This window comes from Mesoplodon densirostris, chromosome 16, assembly GCF_025265405.1.
Source record: "Mesoplodon densirostris isolate mMesDen1 chromosome 16, mMesDen1 primary haplotype, whole genome shotgun sequence".
Lineage (NCBI taxonomy): Eukaryota > Metazoa > Chordata > Mammalia > Artiodactyla > Ziphiidae > Mesoplodon > Mesoplodon densirostris.
Genome location: NC_082676.1, coordinates 63,900,064 through 63,917,342, shown reverse-complemented (window position 1 = coordinate 63,917,342; position 17,279 = coordinate 63,900,064). Strand labels below are relative to the sequence as shown.

At 45.0% G+C, this 17,279-nt stretch overlaps 1 protein-coding gene across 2 annotated transcripts in view; it reads right to left on the bottom strand.

Annotated features, from left to right (window-relative positions):
* Nucleotides 1-654: 654 nt before the first annotated feature.
* ADCY9 (adenylate cyclase 9) overlaps nucleotides 655-17,279 on the bottom strand; it is a 129,828-nt gene continuing 113,203 nt past the window's right edge. For both annotated transcript variants that reach the window (XM_060078300.1, XM_060078301.1), the window contains 3 exons: nucleotides 15,917-16,065; nucleotides 10,680-10,721; nucleotides 655-4,897 (listed from right to left, as the gene is read on the bottom strand). In XM_060078300.1, the coding sequence (XP_059934283.1) occupies nucleotides 3,706-4,897; nucleotides 10,680-10,721; nucleotides 15,917-16,065 (1,383 nt within the window). In that variant the 3' untranslated portion in view covers nucleotides 655-3,705. The remainder of the gene's footprint in view (nucleotides 4,898-10,679; nucleotides 10,722-15,916; nucleotides 16,066-17,279) is intronic.

Below are 17,279 nucleotides of genomic sequence, written 5' to 3'. Positions count from 1 at the left end.
GTCGACAAGAGGGTCCTGTGCTTTGAAGTTGCACATAAATACTAAACTCTCCAGGAAAAACCCTGGGGGAAGAGGCTCTAACCCCTAGCAGAGCCAGCGTTTGGCTCCAGGTTTGGAGGTGCTGTGAGCCCCTATGCCATGTAAAATGGCATGTGTTTTTCGGCAAAGATGCTCTGTGACTTTAAAAAGATTCTGAAATGGGTTTGTGACTTCCCCATGATACGGGCACCCCAGGACTCTGTAAGGAAGAGGCTATGCAGGCACATCTTTTCAGAAAACTTACTTCATTTTCTCAGTGAGTTGCTGAAGATATTGCGGGAAAAACTATTTAGAAGGTCTAAAAAAATCAGGATGTGGTCGCAAGCAAAATTTGTCCTGCAACCTGCTTCTGTTCCATGTAAAAATAAATAATTCTCAACCAAAGTTCACTGTAGCAAATATGTCCATTTAAAACACACACACACGTACGCACACAATAAGAGTTTTTAGTTGCCTTGTTTTCAAAGTCACGATGTAAAAGACCTGCAAAGCTTCCTATTTCAGCCACAAATGGCAGGGAACAAGGAGCGTCCTAATCTTGGAAGTGGTAACGATCTTGTCGATGAGGAAATACCAGGCATCAAATATTGAGATTTTAGAGTATTTTAATGTCCATTTCTTCAGTGAGTGCATTTTGAAATTATTAGGATTAACAACTTAAAAAGGGTAGAGCAAAGGAAAGATGGAGAACGCAAACAATTGGTTCTCGCGGATTTAATTTCAGATTCTAGGCATGACGTGATTTTTCGAAACAACCACCAAAAAGTGCTTACTTCGAAAGTCTAGAAATGCAAACGCGGACAGATCTTTGGAAACTACAAATCACTAAAGCCCACATAATGGGGAAGCACGCGGCCCTTTGGCTCTCAATGTCAAGTGCAAATGTGCAGGTGTCTCCACAGCGCAGTCAGGGTAACGGAGCTGTGAGCAGCCTCCAAGCTCCGTGAGGGTTTCATAACTGATGCTCTGCATTTGTTTGCATTGGATGCAATTATGTGTGCTTGTTTATATAGATTTATACATATATACTTTGATCTGACCTGAGGCCAAGAAGAAACTAGCAATTGCAACACAAAGCAACTATTTACACACATTCAATTCTGAAGTATTGCTTCCTGCCCCAAGTTCACAGGAGGTATTGCCGCTCTGAAGAACGCCTCCACCTAATCGGAAGCGCTTGAACCCGCTGCTCAGAAGCCCATCTGTGTTCAGCCGTCTGCTCAATGCCCACCGAGTCAGAGGCCTGGCACTGCGGGTGCAGGCACTCCGTGGTTCTGTGCTGAGGTATGCTTCCAAGCAGGGGCTGGGAAGGACCCGGGTCACTGGTGGCCCAAAGAGAACATCTGTACTGGTTGCTTAGGAAGGCTCGCTTGGGGTGTTTTTTTAAAGACAATTTAAACCGTCCACAAAGGCTCCCATTTGCACAATGCTGAACTGGACAGGTGGACGTCACCACTCTCTCCCTGCGTCCGCAGCCTCTTGGCTTCCCAGGAATTGCAGGAGGGGAAGGGAAAAAAAAAAAAAAAGAGTTTGATAGGGAGGAAGCGTGTGCAGAGATAAACTCTGTGGAGCATGTTTTGAGTGGAACAGCAGAGACACGGGGAACAGCAGGAAGCGCCCAGGCCCCTAGCCGCCGCCAAAGCTGCAGAGCCTGGAGCCAGATGGCGGAGGGAAAGGCCCACACTCAACACAAGCCTTAATACTGATGGGAGGAACCCCTGACGTGCCCACAAGCCTGACAGACAAGCAGAGCATCAGGTAGTGTTTTTCAGAAAAAATAAAAATAAAATCTCTGCAGGATTTTATAAGAATACATTCTTTAGAAGAGGTAATGTCACAGTCATCCTTTCTCTATTTCTTTAGCATTGGAAGACCAACAATCTGACAGTAAAACCTGAAGGCAAATCTCCCTGGACATGGAGATCCTGGCTACAACCGTACTGCCGGGGTCCGTGCCATGCACGTCCCTGGGGAGCTGGGGGATCAGAATCAATACTTCCTGATGCCGGGAAGGGCAGATTCTGTACGTATTTGGCAAGGAGTGATAACAGGACTTAATGCAGATGTGAAAGCTACACAGAAATTTACCAGTGAAAAGAAAATACACAGGGCACATCGGAGAAGACCTTACACAGAGAAGGAGCCAGTCCTCAAATATCCCATGAGCTGCAGCCACCTTAAGAATGAGGTGTCATATGACTATGACAGGGCAACTCTGGCCTGAGTTCAATCCTACATAAACTTCAGACTCAACGTGGCAAAACGTAATTACAAGCAGGATTAGCAACAAAGGGCACAGAAGCAATTTCCTTGAGTTTTCTGTACTTCCCCGGTTCCACACCTCATTTCCATCCAGACGATTCTGTCCCTATTTACAGGGTAAGAGCTCCATCTAAAGAGGGCTGGGATCCACTCACCAGGCTCAACCCCACCACAAATGGGCCCTGCACAGGCTGAGAACAGGAAAGGATGGAGAAGCTTTCTGAATGTGGAAGCCAAGCGCTGCCCGCGGCCCTGGTGCTCTGCCCAGACCTGCTTCACAGCGAGCCGGTTCTGATCCCACCCCTGTCGTGAGCAGACCCCCTGGGTGGGGGGCAGAAGCGGGGCTTTTGCTTTACAGGTGGTGGCCGAGGGCTTCCCCAACCCAGAGCATGCAGGCCGTGCCCGGTGGGGTCCTGCTCAGCCCCTGGCGAGGGAGGCAGCCCAGAGTAGCTGAAGCACTAATGGCCACCTTCTCATCCTTCTGCTGTGCCCTCTATGACCACCCCCCGCCCCCTCAGCCTACTTCCCTTCCCCAGACAGAATGACTCGGCAACCCTTCCCAAGACACACACGTTTCCTGATAAATAAATAAATAAATAAATGCAACCCTTGGATGTTTATTTTGCGTTTCCTCTCAGTTGAGTCAGCTTCCAAGACAAGCCCCTCCACTCCAGCTGGAAGACCCCTGGGGGCGGGCGCAGAATGAAAAAGGGCTTTTAGATACCTGAGGCCTGGGTTCATGAGCTGTGAGGCCGGTAAGCATTTGGAATCTCGGCCTGAACGAGGAGGAAGCCCTAAAGCCGCTGGGTGTGGGAGGCGGTGGGTGCAGCCACAGCCCCTGAGGGCCCGGCTGGCCTGGAAGGCGCAGGTCAGGGGACACTGGTGTCCTGGCCGATGGCCCGCTGCGGTCCTCAGCCTGCACCCCCCCAGCATCCCCGCCCAGTGAGTTACTGGCACTTGATCTCAGATTCATGAATGCAAGTGTGTGTGCGTCTATGTGTTTACATAGAAAGGTCAGGTCACTGGAAAAACACTAGTACGTATACAGAAAAAAACCTCAAAAACATTGTATTAGCAGAAAAAAAAAAAAGTGTCTCATGAGAAAAAGCAATAAAAATAATATTTTAACCACAGCTTCTGTTTTAACGTCCACCACCACCCAGCGCAACACCCTGGCCGCACCTTCCCTGGACTCCAGGCCGTGCCAGCCCCTGAAGGCACTTGTTCTCCACACTGCCAAACGGTCACACCAAGGGGGAAGAGGAAAAAAACGGATGAAGATGAACCCTGAATAACTGTGATCCACACAGAAGTTAGGGCTGCAATGACCACAGGACACCACGTCCGGGGACGGGAACTGTGGAACCTGGACGGACAGAGCACCGCGGGCGGCGCTGGGCCGCATCATGCCCTCTTTGAGACGTTGAGCTTGGTGAGTTCATTGGCTTCCTCCATCCCTGCTTCTTCACAGTCGCTTTTCTCTATGGCTTTGCTGAACCTACACCTTTCTTCGGCTTTGATGGGCTCCTTCCAGGGTTTCTTAGAAGACGGGTGAGTGTCCCTGGCCTGTGTGTTGTTCTCGGAGCCCAGGGACACCTGGTCCGGGTTCTGTATGGAAGGCACCAGGTTGGTGATCTCGTCCGTGGGGGAGCGTCCGATGCTGCCGTCCACCTGGACTCGGATGTCGGGGGAGATGGAGAGCTGGTGCTGCGGCACCATCCCATTGTCTGTGCACTTGGGGTACAGGTAGGTCTTCATCTGGCCTTTGCCCTTGACATTCACCGTCCCTCTGTAGTCGAAGTCGTAGCCCATCTTGCTCAGGACGCGGTAGCTTTCCTCGCTGACCTGGATGCGGCACTCCACCCCCGTGGTGTCCATCCTGCTGGCGATGTTGACCGTGTCTCCCCAGATGTCGTACAGCAGCTTGGTGGTGCCAATGACGCCCGCTGTCAGGGGCCCATGGTTGAAGCCCACCCTGAGCTTGAAGTTGAACCAGAGCATGTTATTGTTGAAGTCGTCCACCACACGCATCATCTCCTTGGCAAACTCGAACAGGATCTGCAGGTGCTCCTGCGGGTGACTGCCGTCACGGCACTGCGTGGCGTTCAGCCCCGATGCGGCCATGTATGTGGCCCCGATGGTCTTGATCTTCTCGATGCTGCTGTAGTCCGGCTTGCTCAGGAGCTCGTCGAAGTCCCCGATCAGCTCATTGAGGACCCGGTAGCACTCCTTGCCGCCCTCGTAGTTCTCCTCATAGAACTCGCTGAAGTTGACAATGCTGGCGAAGATGACTCCTCCGTTGTCGTGGTTCTTGGAGTAGGTCTGGGAGACCTTCAGCTGCTCGGCCACGTGGTAGGGGATGATGTTTCTCAGCAGCCAGTCGGCCTGGTCCCTCATGCTCTGGATCTTAGTGCGGTGCAGGTCCGCCTCCACGTCCCCATGGTAGTGTAGGCGGTAGCTGACTTCGAATTCTCGATTCAGGAACCAGACCAACAAGAGCAGGAGGAAGAAGACAAGAATCACCTCCTGGCCGATCAGGCTGGCTGGGCTCCTGCTGTCGTGCGGCAGCGAGGCGTTGCACGGATTCCTCTCGGAGCTGGAGAGGAAAGAGAGGACAAAGGACGTGCCTTCTGAAATGCATCTTTAAGGGAAAGGTTACTGCCCAGTGCTTCCAGGTTCTGAACCAGCCCAGCTAACCAGCATCCTGCACAGAGTTTTGTGCAGCTCAAACCTTCAACCACCTGCAGCTGCAGAGTGACCTGTTTCTGTTTAGAAAGATGTGGCGAGATAAAGAGTCACTCTTGTAAGATTCCTGTAATGAGTGCTTTGTACTTGCTTTGTTTTTCAGAAGTCTTTAGCTCCTTGATTTTTAAAATCTTTTCTTTTTTCCCAACTTTTTATTTTGAAAAATCTCAACCTTACAAAAAGGTTAAGAGACTAGCAAAACAAACATTTGTATACCCTTCTCCTGGATGCAACAATTGTCAACATTGTGCTACTCTGCTGTTTCCCTCTGTCAACACAAATTGCACACATGCACGCACGCACACACACTCACACAGGCATACTTTGCTGAACAGTCTGAAAGTAAGCTGCAGACATCAGGCCACTTCAATCCTAAGAGCTCAGTACGAATCTCCTAAGAAAAAGGACGTCTCCCTATGGAATCACACCACCATTGTCACACCCAAGAAATTTCACATCCTCTGATACACTCTGATATAATTCCCCTGGCCCCTCCCTCCCACCCACCCTGGGGTTAGTTCTGTTTTGCCAAAGTCATTTAAGATAACTTAACCATTTAAAAAAATAATATAAAATATATACTTTTAAGAGTAACACACTGTAAGAAACTCAAACAGTATAAACAATGGAAAATAACTGTCTTTCCTATGAGGTAACCTTTCTGTTGTGCACTATGCTAACACACGGCTGTGCTGTAACAACCAGTCCCCTGCAGAGGGCGATCGGCTGTGTCCATCTTTGACTACTAGGAACGAGGTTACAATGGATATTCCCGAGCGTCTTTGTGCATCTGAATGAGCCTGTCTGTGGGAAAAACTCCTGGAAGCGGAACTGCTGAGTCATTTAAAATACACTTAGAATTCCATTAGAAATTTCCAAACTGCCCTTCTAAGGACTGAGCCCATTTCTATTCCCTCTGATGACCAAGTCTGCTTGGTCTGTTCTGCAGTTCCACAGTGCCGAAGGGCCACAGCTTGGGACCCCAGGACTGAAGATTAGCGTGGGCAGTCTCTTCTAAAGTTTATTCTTTAAATATAATTTTTTCCACTTAAAAATACTACATACTCATCACATAAAATTTAGGGTGAAGGTAGAAAGAAAAAAAGATTCACCCATCATTACACCATCCAGAGGCAATCACTGTTAATGTTTGTTGAATTTCCTTCTCAACTCTCTTTTATCTGTTTACAATGCTGTGATTGCTCTGCTCATGTAAACTGTACCCTGATGTACTCTAAAATGCACAGAGCAGGCCGCTAGATTTTACATAACAATGGTCTGGGTTACTTATATGAATATAATTATATATGGAACAGATGGACCCTGAGTTTAGAGAGTACCATGGTACAGAAAGCTCAATTCTACCATCAGAGTGTTTTTTAATGAATTTTACTGTTATCTGTACTTAGGCATATTAAAAATAATGAAACTGACCAATCTGGTCATAACGCCTTCCATGAAACACAGTCACAAAAGCCTGGCTTTGGAGTAATGATGCCTGGGCTGTGGCTGGGCTGGCCCCCGACAGAGCTCTGAGACCCTTGGGCAGGTCACACCATCTTTCAGGTCTCAGTTTCCTCACAAGTAAACTGAAGATGGGCTGGAGTATCACTAAGTCTCTACTGGCCTAAGGGTCTGTGCGGAAAGGGCCTGAGGCTATGTCTGTAGAACCAGCAGGGTGCCCTAGGCTGGCATGGGGAGCTTGGATTTGGGGAGGGTTCCCACCAGTCCTTGATGAGAGAGGCTCACCGTGCCTGGACTGTTTGTACAAACAACGTGGTTTCTGCACCTGCCCTCCTTCCGAAAATCTGGAATTTTGGTACATGCCAGGCAGAGGGTGCCTATGTGACCAGCCACCAAGAAAAACCCTGGAGTTTCTGATGGGCTTCCCGGGATGGTGTTTCACATGTGCTGTCACAGCTCATTGCTGGATGAATTAAGTGCATCTCATACGACTCCACTGGGAGAGGACTCTTGAACACTGGCGCCTGGTTTCCTCTGGACTCTGTCTCATGCACTTTTGTTCTCTACTGATTTTGCTCTGTGTCCTTTTGCTGTAATAAACCACAGCCATGGGTACAACTATGTGCTGAGTCCTGAGTCCTCCAAGTGAATGATCAGACCTGAGGGTGGTCTTGGGGACCCTGACAGAGGTTCTGTGACTTAATGCTTAAGAACCAGGAACCAAAAACCGCCTCTATAGCAAGATGCACCACACTTCACTCATATATTTTGCCAACTGTCATTTAAACAAATGGCAGTACTTACTATGAATCTAAAGTACTAAACAAAACAACTATTTTAGATACTAAAACAGATCTATGTCCAGCCCCTCAAGCCCTCTGGTTGGCTCAGAGTAGGGAGAGAATCTGGAGGGAGTGAGTCTTCTCTATATGAGCCCATCTCCTTGGCTCAGGAGTTGACCTTTCCTCCGGTTTCTCCAAAGTGGTAACACTGAGGAACAGCCTCTTTATTAGGAGACATCACCAAGGCTTAAGGTCATCCTAGAACCAGGCATTGTAGAACCTGGTGGTAGAACCGGGTGGCGTGTCTCGGTTTCCTCAATTGTGCTGTAGCTAAAGCCGGCAGTGTGGCCTGAGCCTGGGATGGGCACAGGCCAGTGCCCTCTGGTTGGAGCAGGGGAATACGAAACGTAGGCGGGTGTGACAGGGAAAGGGAAACAACTGCACTGCTTGCTTTTACCTTTGCTTAAAAGGAAGGGTCCTAACGCACAGGTTGACATGTTGTGCCCAAGGGGCTGCCTTGCAACAGAAGATGTGTAACCAGCGGGTGAGAGAATTATTTCCACTCTACAACCTGTACTTCTTATTCTACCGCAGAAGGAACAAGGAAGGCGATGGTTCGACTCCTAAATTCAAATAGTAAAGGTCAGTCCCCAAAGGAGGAATTTTGTAACTAAATGCAAGAGATAACTTAATAGATGGACAAATGGAAGTCAGAGTAAAATACAGTATAGTTCATTATCACGCAAAATAGGGATTACAAAATAGAGAAAAACGGAAAACAAAGACCACTTGTTGTCCTAGCCAGCTCAACATGGGACGCATTAAAATTTTGGTATATTTCCATGCCACTTAAAATCTACGCCTAGGAAGGGGGCAGGATGCACCAGGAGGAAGCATAAGGGGGGCTTCTGGGTAATGTTCTATTTCTTGGTCTGGGTGGCAGTTAAATGGGTGTGTTCACTTGTGAAAACTCACTGAGCTGTCCTCATGATCTGGAGGCTTTTCTGTGTATGTGTTTTACATCAATAGAAAGTTAACTTAAAAAAAGATGTTAGGTGTTTTGCTACTAAATCTTATAATTGTCAATCATACACAGAAACATCTGTATTCTGTTTTTGTTCCATTGTCACTTTAATTCTCCTTCCCAACATCTAGATGTCCACAGATATTTAATATTTTAATTATAGAAACAGAAAAAAATCATCACTCATTATTAGATCATAAGTATTACATATCTTACTTTTTTCATCTATGATGAAATATCTAGCTGTAGCTATAAGACCTATGTAATTTCACAAAATAAATGAAAAATGAAAACCATAAATGCTTTCCACATTGCTGCATTTTAACAGTTGTAATATTTGGGTATATGTATCATAATTTAATTAACTTCTTTTTTACTGACAACTGAAGTTGCTGATGAACTTTCAATATTATCAATCACGATGATCAATATTTTGGGGCATGCAGCCTTTACCAAATGCTGAATTATTTCCTCAGCAGATAAGCAAAAACAGAATTATTAGTTTAAAGGTGATGGACATTTTTATGACTATGTTTTATAGATTGCCAAATTACTTTCCAAAACTATTGTACCATTCTGAAAAGTAATAAGGCATGGCAGAAAAAGCATGGCCTGGTAGTGAGGGAGGCCAGGGTTTGAACACTGCCAGTGTCCACAGGCAGGTTCCTTCTCTGAGCTTCAGCTTTCTTATCTGGAAAATGGGGACAAAGTTACCTAATATATCAGGTTATTGTGCAGATTAAACAAACCTATATTAAACACCATCAATTCATATATGTGCCACACCCTGGCCTACACTGGGTATTCATATGGTAACATTCTGAAGGTATGATTTGAAGATCAGAAGGAATTCTGTAGTTATTTAATAGTGCAATGACTTGGGTAGTAGCCTATTTATCTTCTACTACATTTCCTCTTTTGTGATTTAATTTGTCTTTTATCTACACAGGTCTTACTTAGCTCTTTACATAACAGTCTCACAAATATTTTTCTCAGTCTGCTTTTATCATCCCCTCGGTCAGTCTTATTTTTTTGTGAGTGTGGTTTTATTTATTATTTGTAAGATTGGAAAGTTATCTCTGTCTTAGAGGCTTGAGAACTGCTTAATTTTATTTTTTCTAGATGTTTATATAGCTTTATATAATATAAAATTTTTTGACTGCAATTTATTTAGAATTAATTTTGATGTTTATAGTAAAGCAAGGGCCCAACATTTATTTGTTTCAAATTTCTAGTCGGTTATTTCAAAATATTTTAGGGAATAAATTTTCTTTGATTTGTGAGATCTCCTTTGTAACATTCTAATGTCTTATATAAAATTAAACCAAATCTAACACAGGAAACCCTCGCTTTTTGAAAGTCTGCTTTTCACCGCTTTGCTTTGATGAAAGACCTACATTAGTACCTGTTTTTGCTAATGAAAGAAATCTGAAGGGGATTTTTTTTGCCTTTAGAAAAAAAGGCAAAAAGCAAAACTAATGTTCAGCATTTGTTTCGCAGTGAGTGTTACAGAGGCAGCGCCATCCTGAGCGGCAGGAGTGGCCCCGCCAAGCTCCTTCCCAGGAACCGCACTGAGCATCACAGCATCAGCCACCACAGCTCTGAACTGTGTCTGTGAGCATCTGTGCTTTACCTCAACGTACTCTGCCTCCGTTAGCAAGCTGTATCCTAACGGAACTGCTTCTTCGCTTTTTGGCTTAGGAAAGTTTTCACAGGAACGCTCTACTTTCAGAGAGCGGGAGAAACCTGCCTATGTCTTTTTTTTTAATTAATTAATTAGACTGTGCAGAGCATTAGTTGCAGTACTCGGGATCTTTGTTGCCACGTACAGGATCTTCAGTTGCGGGATCTAACCAGGAATTGAACCTGGGCCCCCTGCATTGGAAGCATGGAGTCTTAACCGCTGGACCACCAGGGAAGTCCCCTGCCTATGTCTTAACAATTATTCATTTTCCCAAAGATACTATAAGTATGAACTGATTTTTTTTTTTCTTTTTTTTTTTTGCGGTACGTAGGCCTCTCACTGCTGTGGCCTCTCCCGTTGCGGAGCACAGGCTCTGGACGCGCAGGCTCAGCGGCCATGGCTCACAGACCCAGCCGCTCCGCTGCACGTGGCATCTTCCCGGACCGGGGCATGAACCCACGTCCCCTGCATTGGCAGGGGGACTCTCAACCACTGCGCCACCAGGGAAGCCCTGAACTGATATTTTAACAAATAGATATCTTCCACTTACTCTTTTAAGAATGCATATGTTGTTCTTTTTAATTCAAGATACAACTGTTTTTCAGGAAACTTAGAAATAACCAGCAGTAATACAGTTACACCCATTTATTCAGATATAGGCACAATGTTAAAAGCTTACCTGAAATTCTGTACTGCATCCAGGTGTGAAATTACTATGGAACTGAAATTAAAATGCAGAAAACTATTATTATAAAACGCACAGAGGGCATTAAACAAAGCAATCTGAGAAGAGTTTAAATAAAAACAACTTTCCTATTTTTAAGGTGGAGATCAAGGTAGAAAGTTAAGGATAGTAAATTTCAATTATAATTTGATGCTGTGTGTTAATGAAGAATAGCAAAATGGTAAATGCAACGATGTAAAAGCCTTTATATCAGCTGTGGAAAGTAGGCACAACCACTAAAAAGCGAAATCAAGGAAGAGTCTCTAAGGCCTTCATTTTGCTGTTAAGGACTTATCTATGGTGTCGTGTCCTACAGGCTAGAAACTTCAGTCATGTTCAAACAGCGAAGTCTACTGACAAAGGATCAATTTCAAAAGGCCCCGCTGGAGGCGTTGGCAGGTTACTTACTGGAGAAGCCGGACTTTGCTATTGGTGATGCCCAAAGCAATCAAACCCCAATTTTAAGGCATCGAAACCACACCTAACTAAAGACCTCTCTGTTGGTGCTGGGAAAGGTGCCCAAGACACCCAGCCCCATTCTCTCCACATGCTGCACAGTTTCCTCTGGGGTCATGTTACCCAGCGTCCACTCAGGCCCACAAATCACCCAAACCTCTCCACCCGGGGCAAGTGCCCTGATGCTTCATCCTTCAGGTCCCCCAGCCTTGCTCCCTGAAAAGGGGACGTTGCAGAGCACCTGTGAGCAGCTCTCCTGGGCAACGGCCAGTGAGGGCTCAGAGTGGCTTTTTTGATTACAGGAGGTATTAACTGACTTCACAGAAAAGGAAAGAAAAGCAAGAGCTACACACAAACTGTCCTCTTCTCACCCTGTCCAGACGTGACTGTGACACTGCTGTAACCCACGTGTCTGTGTCTCCCCAAAGCTGGAAGAGTCCCCCCTCCGCCAGCCTCACAGGAGTTGAGCTTATGTTTTGTCCTCCCCACATGTTCCCTACCCTGGGTTCGGCTCAGCAGTGACAGGGTGGACAGGCTGAAAAGATTCTACGTGAATGCGGGTGTACTGGGTCCAGCAGAGATTCAACTGCCAGCCCTACCTCAAGACTTGCTATTTGATTTCTAGGTGAAAAGGCGATGGATGGGTTCCCTATCGCTATGGCTCTCTAGATCCAAGTGGAAAAGGCCCGCACCAGTGACTAAATGACACTGTGAATGGCTGATAGGGTATTTGTGTTGGATCTAAAAGGTTAAAAGTCAGACTGTTGAATTTCATGCTCTTGGGAAAGAGCTTTATAATGACCATAATTCCAGAAGGCCGCACCTTCAGAAAGGAAAAATGACACTTTGTTTTGCTTAAAGTAATTTAACGATTCATTAAAGTTTCCTTTCAAATGCTGAATGACATTTCTATTTCCTTTTTGATCTTAATTTGCAGAGAACTTGAATATCTTTCATGTGGTTATTATTTCATTAAGTAAACTGAGGAAGGATAATCACCCTGTCCATTACTGACCACTGCTTTGGTAATACCCAAAATGCACTATGGCGATTTCATCTGATATTTAGACAAATTGGACCACTTTCTACTTTTGAGTTTACTAAAGCAATGGTTCTCGGCAACAGTAATACCATTCCTAGGGGGCATTTTGGAAACACTGGGGGTCCCTCTGGTTGTTTGGGGAGCCAGGAATGTTAGATGCCCTGCAAAGCACAATAGAGAAATGTCCCATGTAACTTTGAAATATCCTGCTAACCTAAACCCACTGTAATTTTATTTTATTTATTTTTTAAGCATTCTGTTGTATTTTATTTTATTATTATTTTTTAAATTAATTAATTTATTTTTGGCTGTGTTGGGTCTTCGTTGCTGTGTGAGGGCTTTCTCTAGTCGTGGCAAGCGGGGGCCACTCTTCATCACGGCGCGCCGGCCTCTCACTGTCGCAGCCTCTCGTTGCGGAGCACGGCTCCAGACGCGCAGGCTTAGTAGTTGTGGCTCACGGGCCCAGTTGCTCCGCGGCATGTGGGATCCTCCCAGACCAGGGCTCGAACCCGTGTCCCCTGCATTAGCAGGCGGATTCTCAACCACTGCGCCACCAGGGAAGCCCCACTGTAATTTTAAATAAATGATTCTTTAATATGTGCTAACATAAAACATAAGCAGTTACACAAAAAGTCCAACATTTAGGAGAAGTCTGTTACAGAAACAGAAGCTTAATGGCTTTGAGACATTCCCCTGAAATTTCTGAATAAATTACTCATTTATTTCTGAATAAATGACTCAGTGCTAGCAGATAGCACTCTGCTATCCAAGGTATCATCGTATTTCCAACTATATATTTAGTTGAGAAGGTTAAAAGCCACAAAACCAGTTGCAAATGTGCAACAGGTAATTTCAGACTCATTTTAACAGCTAAGAACCAAACGTGATTTAATTCGTAGAACACATGGAAGGTAGGGGTCTTACTGGATTTCATTAACAAAGGATATTTTAAATATAGCACCTATCATTGCCATCCTCTATATTTTAATTTTTAAATTCTTTGTAGCACAGCAGTAGGAACACATCCTGTCCCCAGGGGTCTTCACAAAGCTCCTGTTTCTTTTCCCCACACCATCTGTGAGAGGGCTTTTTTTTTTTTTTTTTTAAGATTTTGTTGTTGTTGCTGTGGACCATTTTTAAAGTCTTTATTGAATTTGTTACAATATTGCTTCTGTTTTACGTTGGTCTTTTTGGCTGCGAGGCATGTGGGATCTTAGCTCCCTGACCAGGGATCGAACCCGCACCCACTGCATTGGAAGGCAAAGTCTTTACCACTGGACCGCCAGGGAAGTCCCTGTGAGAAGGCTCTGAAGGCCATCTGAGTACCAGGGATGGAATCTACTCTTCAATATGTGGAAGGATTTCAAGATAAATGATATATTTCCAGTGATTCGTCATTGCCCTAACGTTTCCTGTTATAACATGGAGAACTGTTATGACACGATATTTACGACTAAGGCCAGGTCACTCGCAAGACCATCATACTTCTTCATTTCCTCCACTTGGACAATCTGTAACCTGTCTCGGCACACTGGCCCTACTACAAAAGGTTAGAACCAGCTTCCTCTTTTCATTTTTGTGTCACCTATACCTCTATTACTTCATTTTCTTGATAGTCTTGTATGAAACGGCCTCTGGTCCTACTTTCTTAAATTCAAACTTCTTCATCATAAGTACAGTCGACCCTTTGCGTTCACAGATTGTGCATCTGCGGATTCAACCAACCTCAGACTGAAAATACTAGGGAAAAATAAAATCCCAGAAAGTTCAAAAAAAGCAAAACTTAAACTTGCCACATGCTGACAACTATTTACATAGCACTTACATTGTATTAGGTATTATAAGTAATCTAGAGATGATTTAAAGTATACAGGAGGGCATGCATAGATTATATGAAAATATTCATATTATGCCATTTATAGAAGGAACTTGAGCATTCTTGAATTTTGGTATCCAAGGGGTGGTCTGGGAACCAATCCCCTCCAGATACCGAGGGACAACTCTGAGTTCAAGCATGTGACTACTGCATGATGTCTGCTGGGGGTGGTCACCCCAGGATGGCTGCAGGCAAATATTCAATACATATTATGTTATTAAAGTTATTTTCTTTTTCTTTCGTTTGTATATTACTCTTTGGGCATTTCATCAAGTTGTTGACTTTATGTGTGCTGAAAGCTATTTCATGTTGTGACAGGAAGTGTCTGTTTGGGTGGAGTGCATTAGTGCTGATGAGAAAGTGCAAGTGACAGACACAACTCAACAGCAAAATCCAACAATCTGATTAAGAAATGGACAGAGGGGCTTCCCTGGTGGCGCAGTGGTTGAGAGTCCGCCTGCCGATGCAGGGGACACGGGTTCGTGCCCCGATCCCAGAAGATCCCACATGCCGCGGAGCGGCTGGGCCCGCGAGCCATGGCCGCGGAGCCTGTGTGTCCGGAGCCTGTGCTCCGCAACGGGAGAGGCCACAGCAGTGAGAGGCCCACGTACAGCAAAAAAAAAAAAAAAAAAAAAAAAGAAATGGACAGAGGATCTAAATAGACATTTTTCCAAAGTAGACAGAGATAGCCAATGGGTACATGAAAAGCTGCTCAACATCCCTAATCATCAGGGAAATGCAAACCAAAACCACAGTAAAACATCACCTCACACCCGTTAGAACAGGTATTATAAAAAAGACAAGAAATAGCAAGTGCTGTTGAAGATGTGAAGAGAACCCTCGTGCACTATTGGTGGGAATGTAAATTGGTACAGCCACTATGGAGAACAGTATGTAGGCTCCCCCCAAATTAAAAACAGAACTATCATATGACCTAGCAGTTCCACTTTTAGGAATATATCTGAAGGAAACAAAAACAGTAACTTGAAAAGACATCTGCACCCCCATGCTCATCACAGTACTATTTATTTACAATAGTCAAGAGGGGAAGCAACTTAAGTGTCCATCAATGGATGAATGGATAAAGAAGATGTGGTATATATACAATGGAGTGTTACTCAGCCATAAAAAAGGAGGAAAATCCTGCCATTTGTGACAACATAGACAGACCTTAAAGGCATTATGTTAAGTGAAATGAGTCAGACAGAGAAAGACAAATACCATATGATCTCAGTTATATGTAGAATCTTAAGACAAACAAAAACCGCCACGAACTCATAGATACAGAGAACAGACTGGTGGTTGCCAGAGGCAGGGGTGGGAGGTGAGTGAAATGGGTGAAGGTGGTCAAAAGGTACAAATTTCCAGTTATAAAATAAATAAGTCTTGGGGAAGTAATGCACAGCATGGGGACCACAGTTAATAATACTGTACTGTATATTTGAAAGTTGCTGAGAGAGTACTTTTTTTTTTTTGGTCATGCAGCATGGCTTGTGGGATCTTAGTTCCCTGACCAGGGATTGAACCCGCACCCTTGGCAGTGAAAGCTCAGAGTCCTAACCACTGGACCGGTAGGGAATTCCCCCAAGAGTAACTCTTAAAAGTTCTCATCACGAGAAAAGAAAAATTGTGTGGTGATAGATGTTAACTAGACTTACTGTGGTGATCATTTCACAATATACACAAATATTAAATCATTACATACTGCACCTGAAACTAATACGTTCTATGTCAATTATATTTCAATTAAAACAAAAAGAAAAAGTGAGAAGGAGAAGAAGAAAGGTGGTCCTGCTGTGGAGGGCATGGTGCACGTACCTGTCCGGGCAGAGGGAGACGTACAGCAGCAGCAGGGGCCCGGCCCCAACGACTGTGGCCAAGGAGGACCTCATCCAGGAGCTGAGCTGGCAGAAGTTACAGTAGTGCACCACGGTGATCAGGACAGCCGAACCCGTGAACACGGTGGACTGCAATGAAGGGCAGGCTCGGTGAGGACCCCAGCCCCCTTCCTTGCCACACAGGCTCACTTGCCTTCCCTCCACCTGGGCACCCCAAGAGCAAACGACACGCTCACTTACCTGTCCTTCTGTTTAACAAAATATCTGGTGGTTTCAGGGACAGATCATAAATCATTAGATTAATTACCAAAGCTTTTGGTTACAAGTCTCACTGGCACTAAAAATTCTCTCCTGACGTGTGCAAGTTGCACACATCACGTTGAAGGAGAGGAAAGGTAGACTGCCCTGGTTGAGAACTTCCACCATGTAACCAGTTACCTCCCAAAGCCTGTCCTCCAGGCACCCTGCTGTGTGTCAGTGGAAATGTGATTTGGTTTTAAGTATCAAATGCAGCCAGCCCGCCCAGTACTTCATGCTATACTCGCTGGCACCAAAAATATAATCTTCCACAGCAGGATGAATTCACTCTTTATGGGGTTTAACTTGGATGCTCCTTCCCTGATCAACAGCAGCTGATCCAGGTGCCAGTCAATTGTTTGTGCCAGTTCTGCAGACTAACATTATCTTTTTTTTTTAACTTTTAAAAAAAATATAAAATATAGTTGATGTACAATAGAACATTACCTTGTATCATCTGGAAACATGGGTCAGATGCTTCTTTGTAAAACGTGTAAGAAAATAACTGATTTGGGGGACTTCCCTGGTGGCACAGTGGTTAAGAATCCGCCTGTCAATGCAGGGGACACGGGTTCGAGCACTGGTCCAGGAAGATCCCACATGCCACAGAGCAACAAAGCTCATGTGCCACAACTACTGAGCCTGAGCTCTACAGCCCGCAAGCCACAATACAGAGCACGTGTGCCACAACTATTGAAGCGTGAGTGCCTAGAGCCCATGTTCAACAAGAGAACCAGAGAAGCCACTGAGCAGAAACAAGAAGAACTACAATCACGCAGCCTGTGGAAGGAAAACCATGTTCACAGAAAGACAGACAAAATGAAAAGGCAGAGGACTATGTAACAGATGAAGGAACAAGATAAAACCTCAAAAAGCAATTAAATGAAGTGGAGATAGGCAACTTTCCAGAAAAAGAATTCAGAATAATGATAGTGAGGATGATCCAGGACCTCGGAAAAAGAATGGAGGCGAAGATCGAGAAGATGCAAGAAATGTTTAACAAAGACCTAGAAGAATTAAAGAACAAAGAAAGAGATGAACAATAC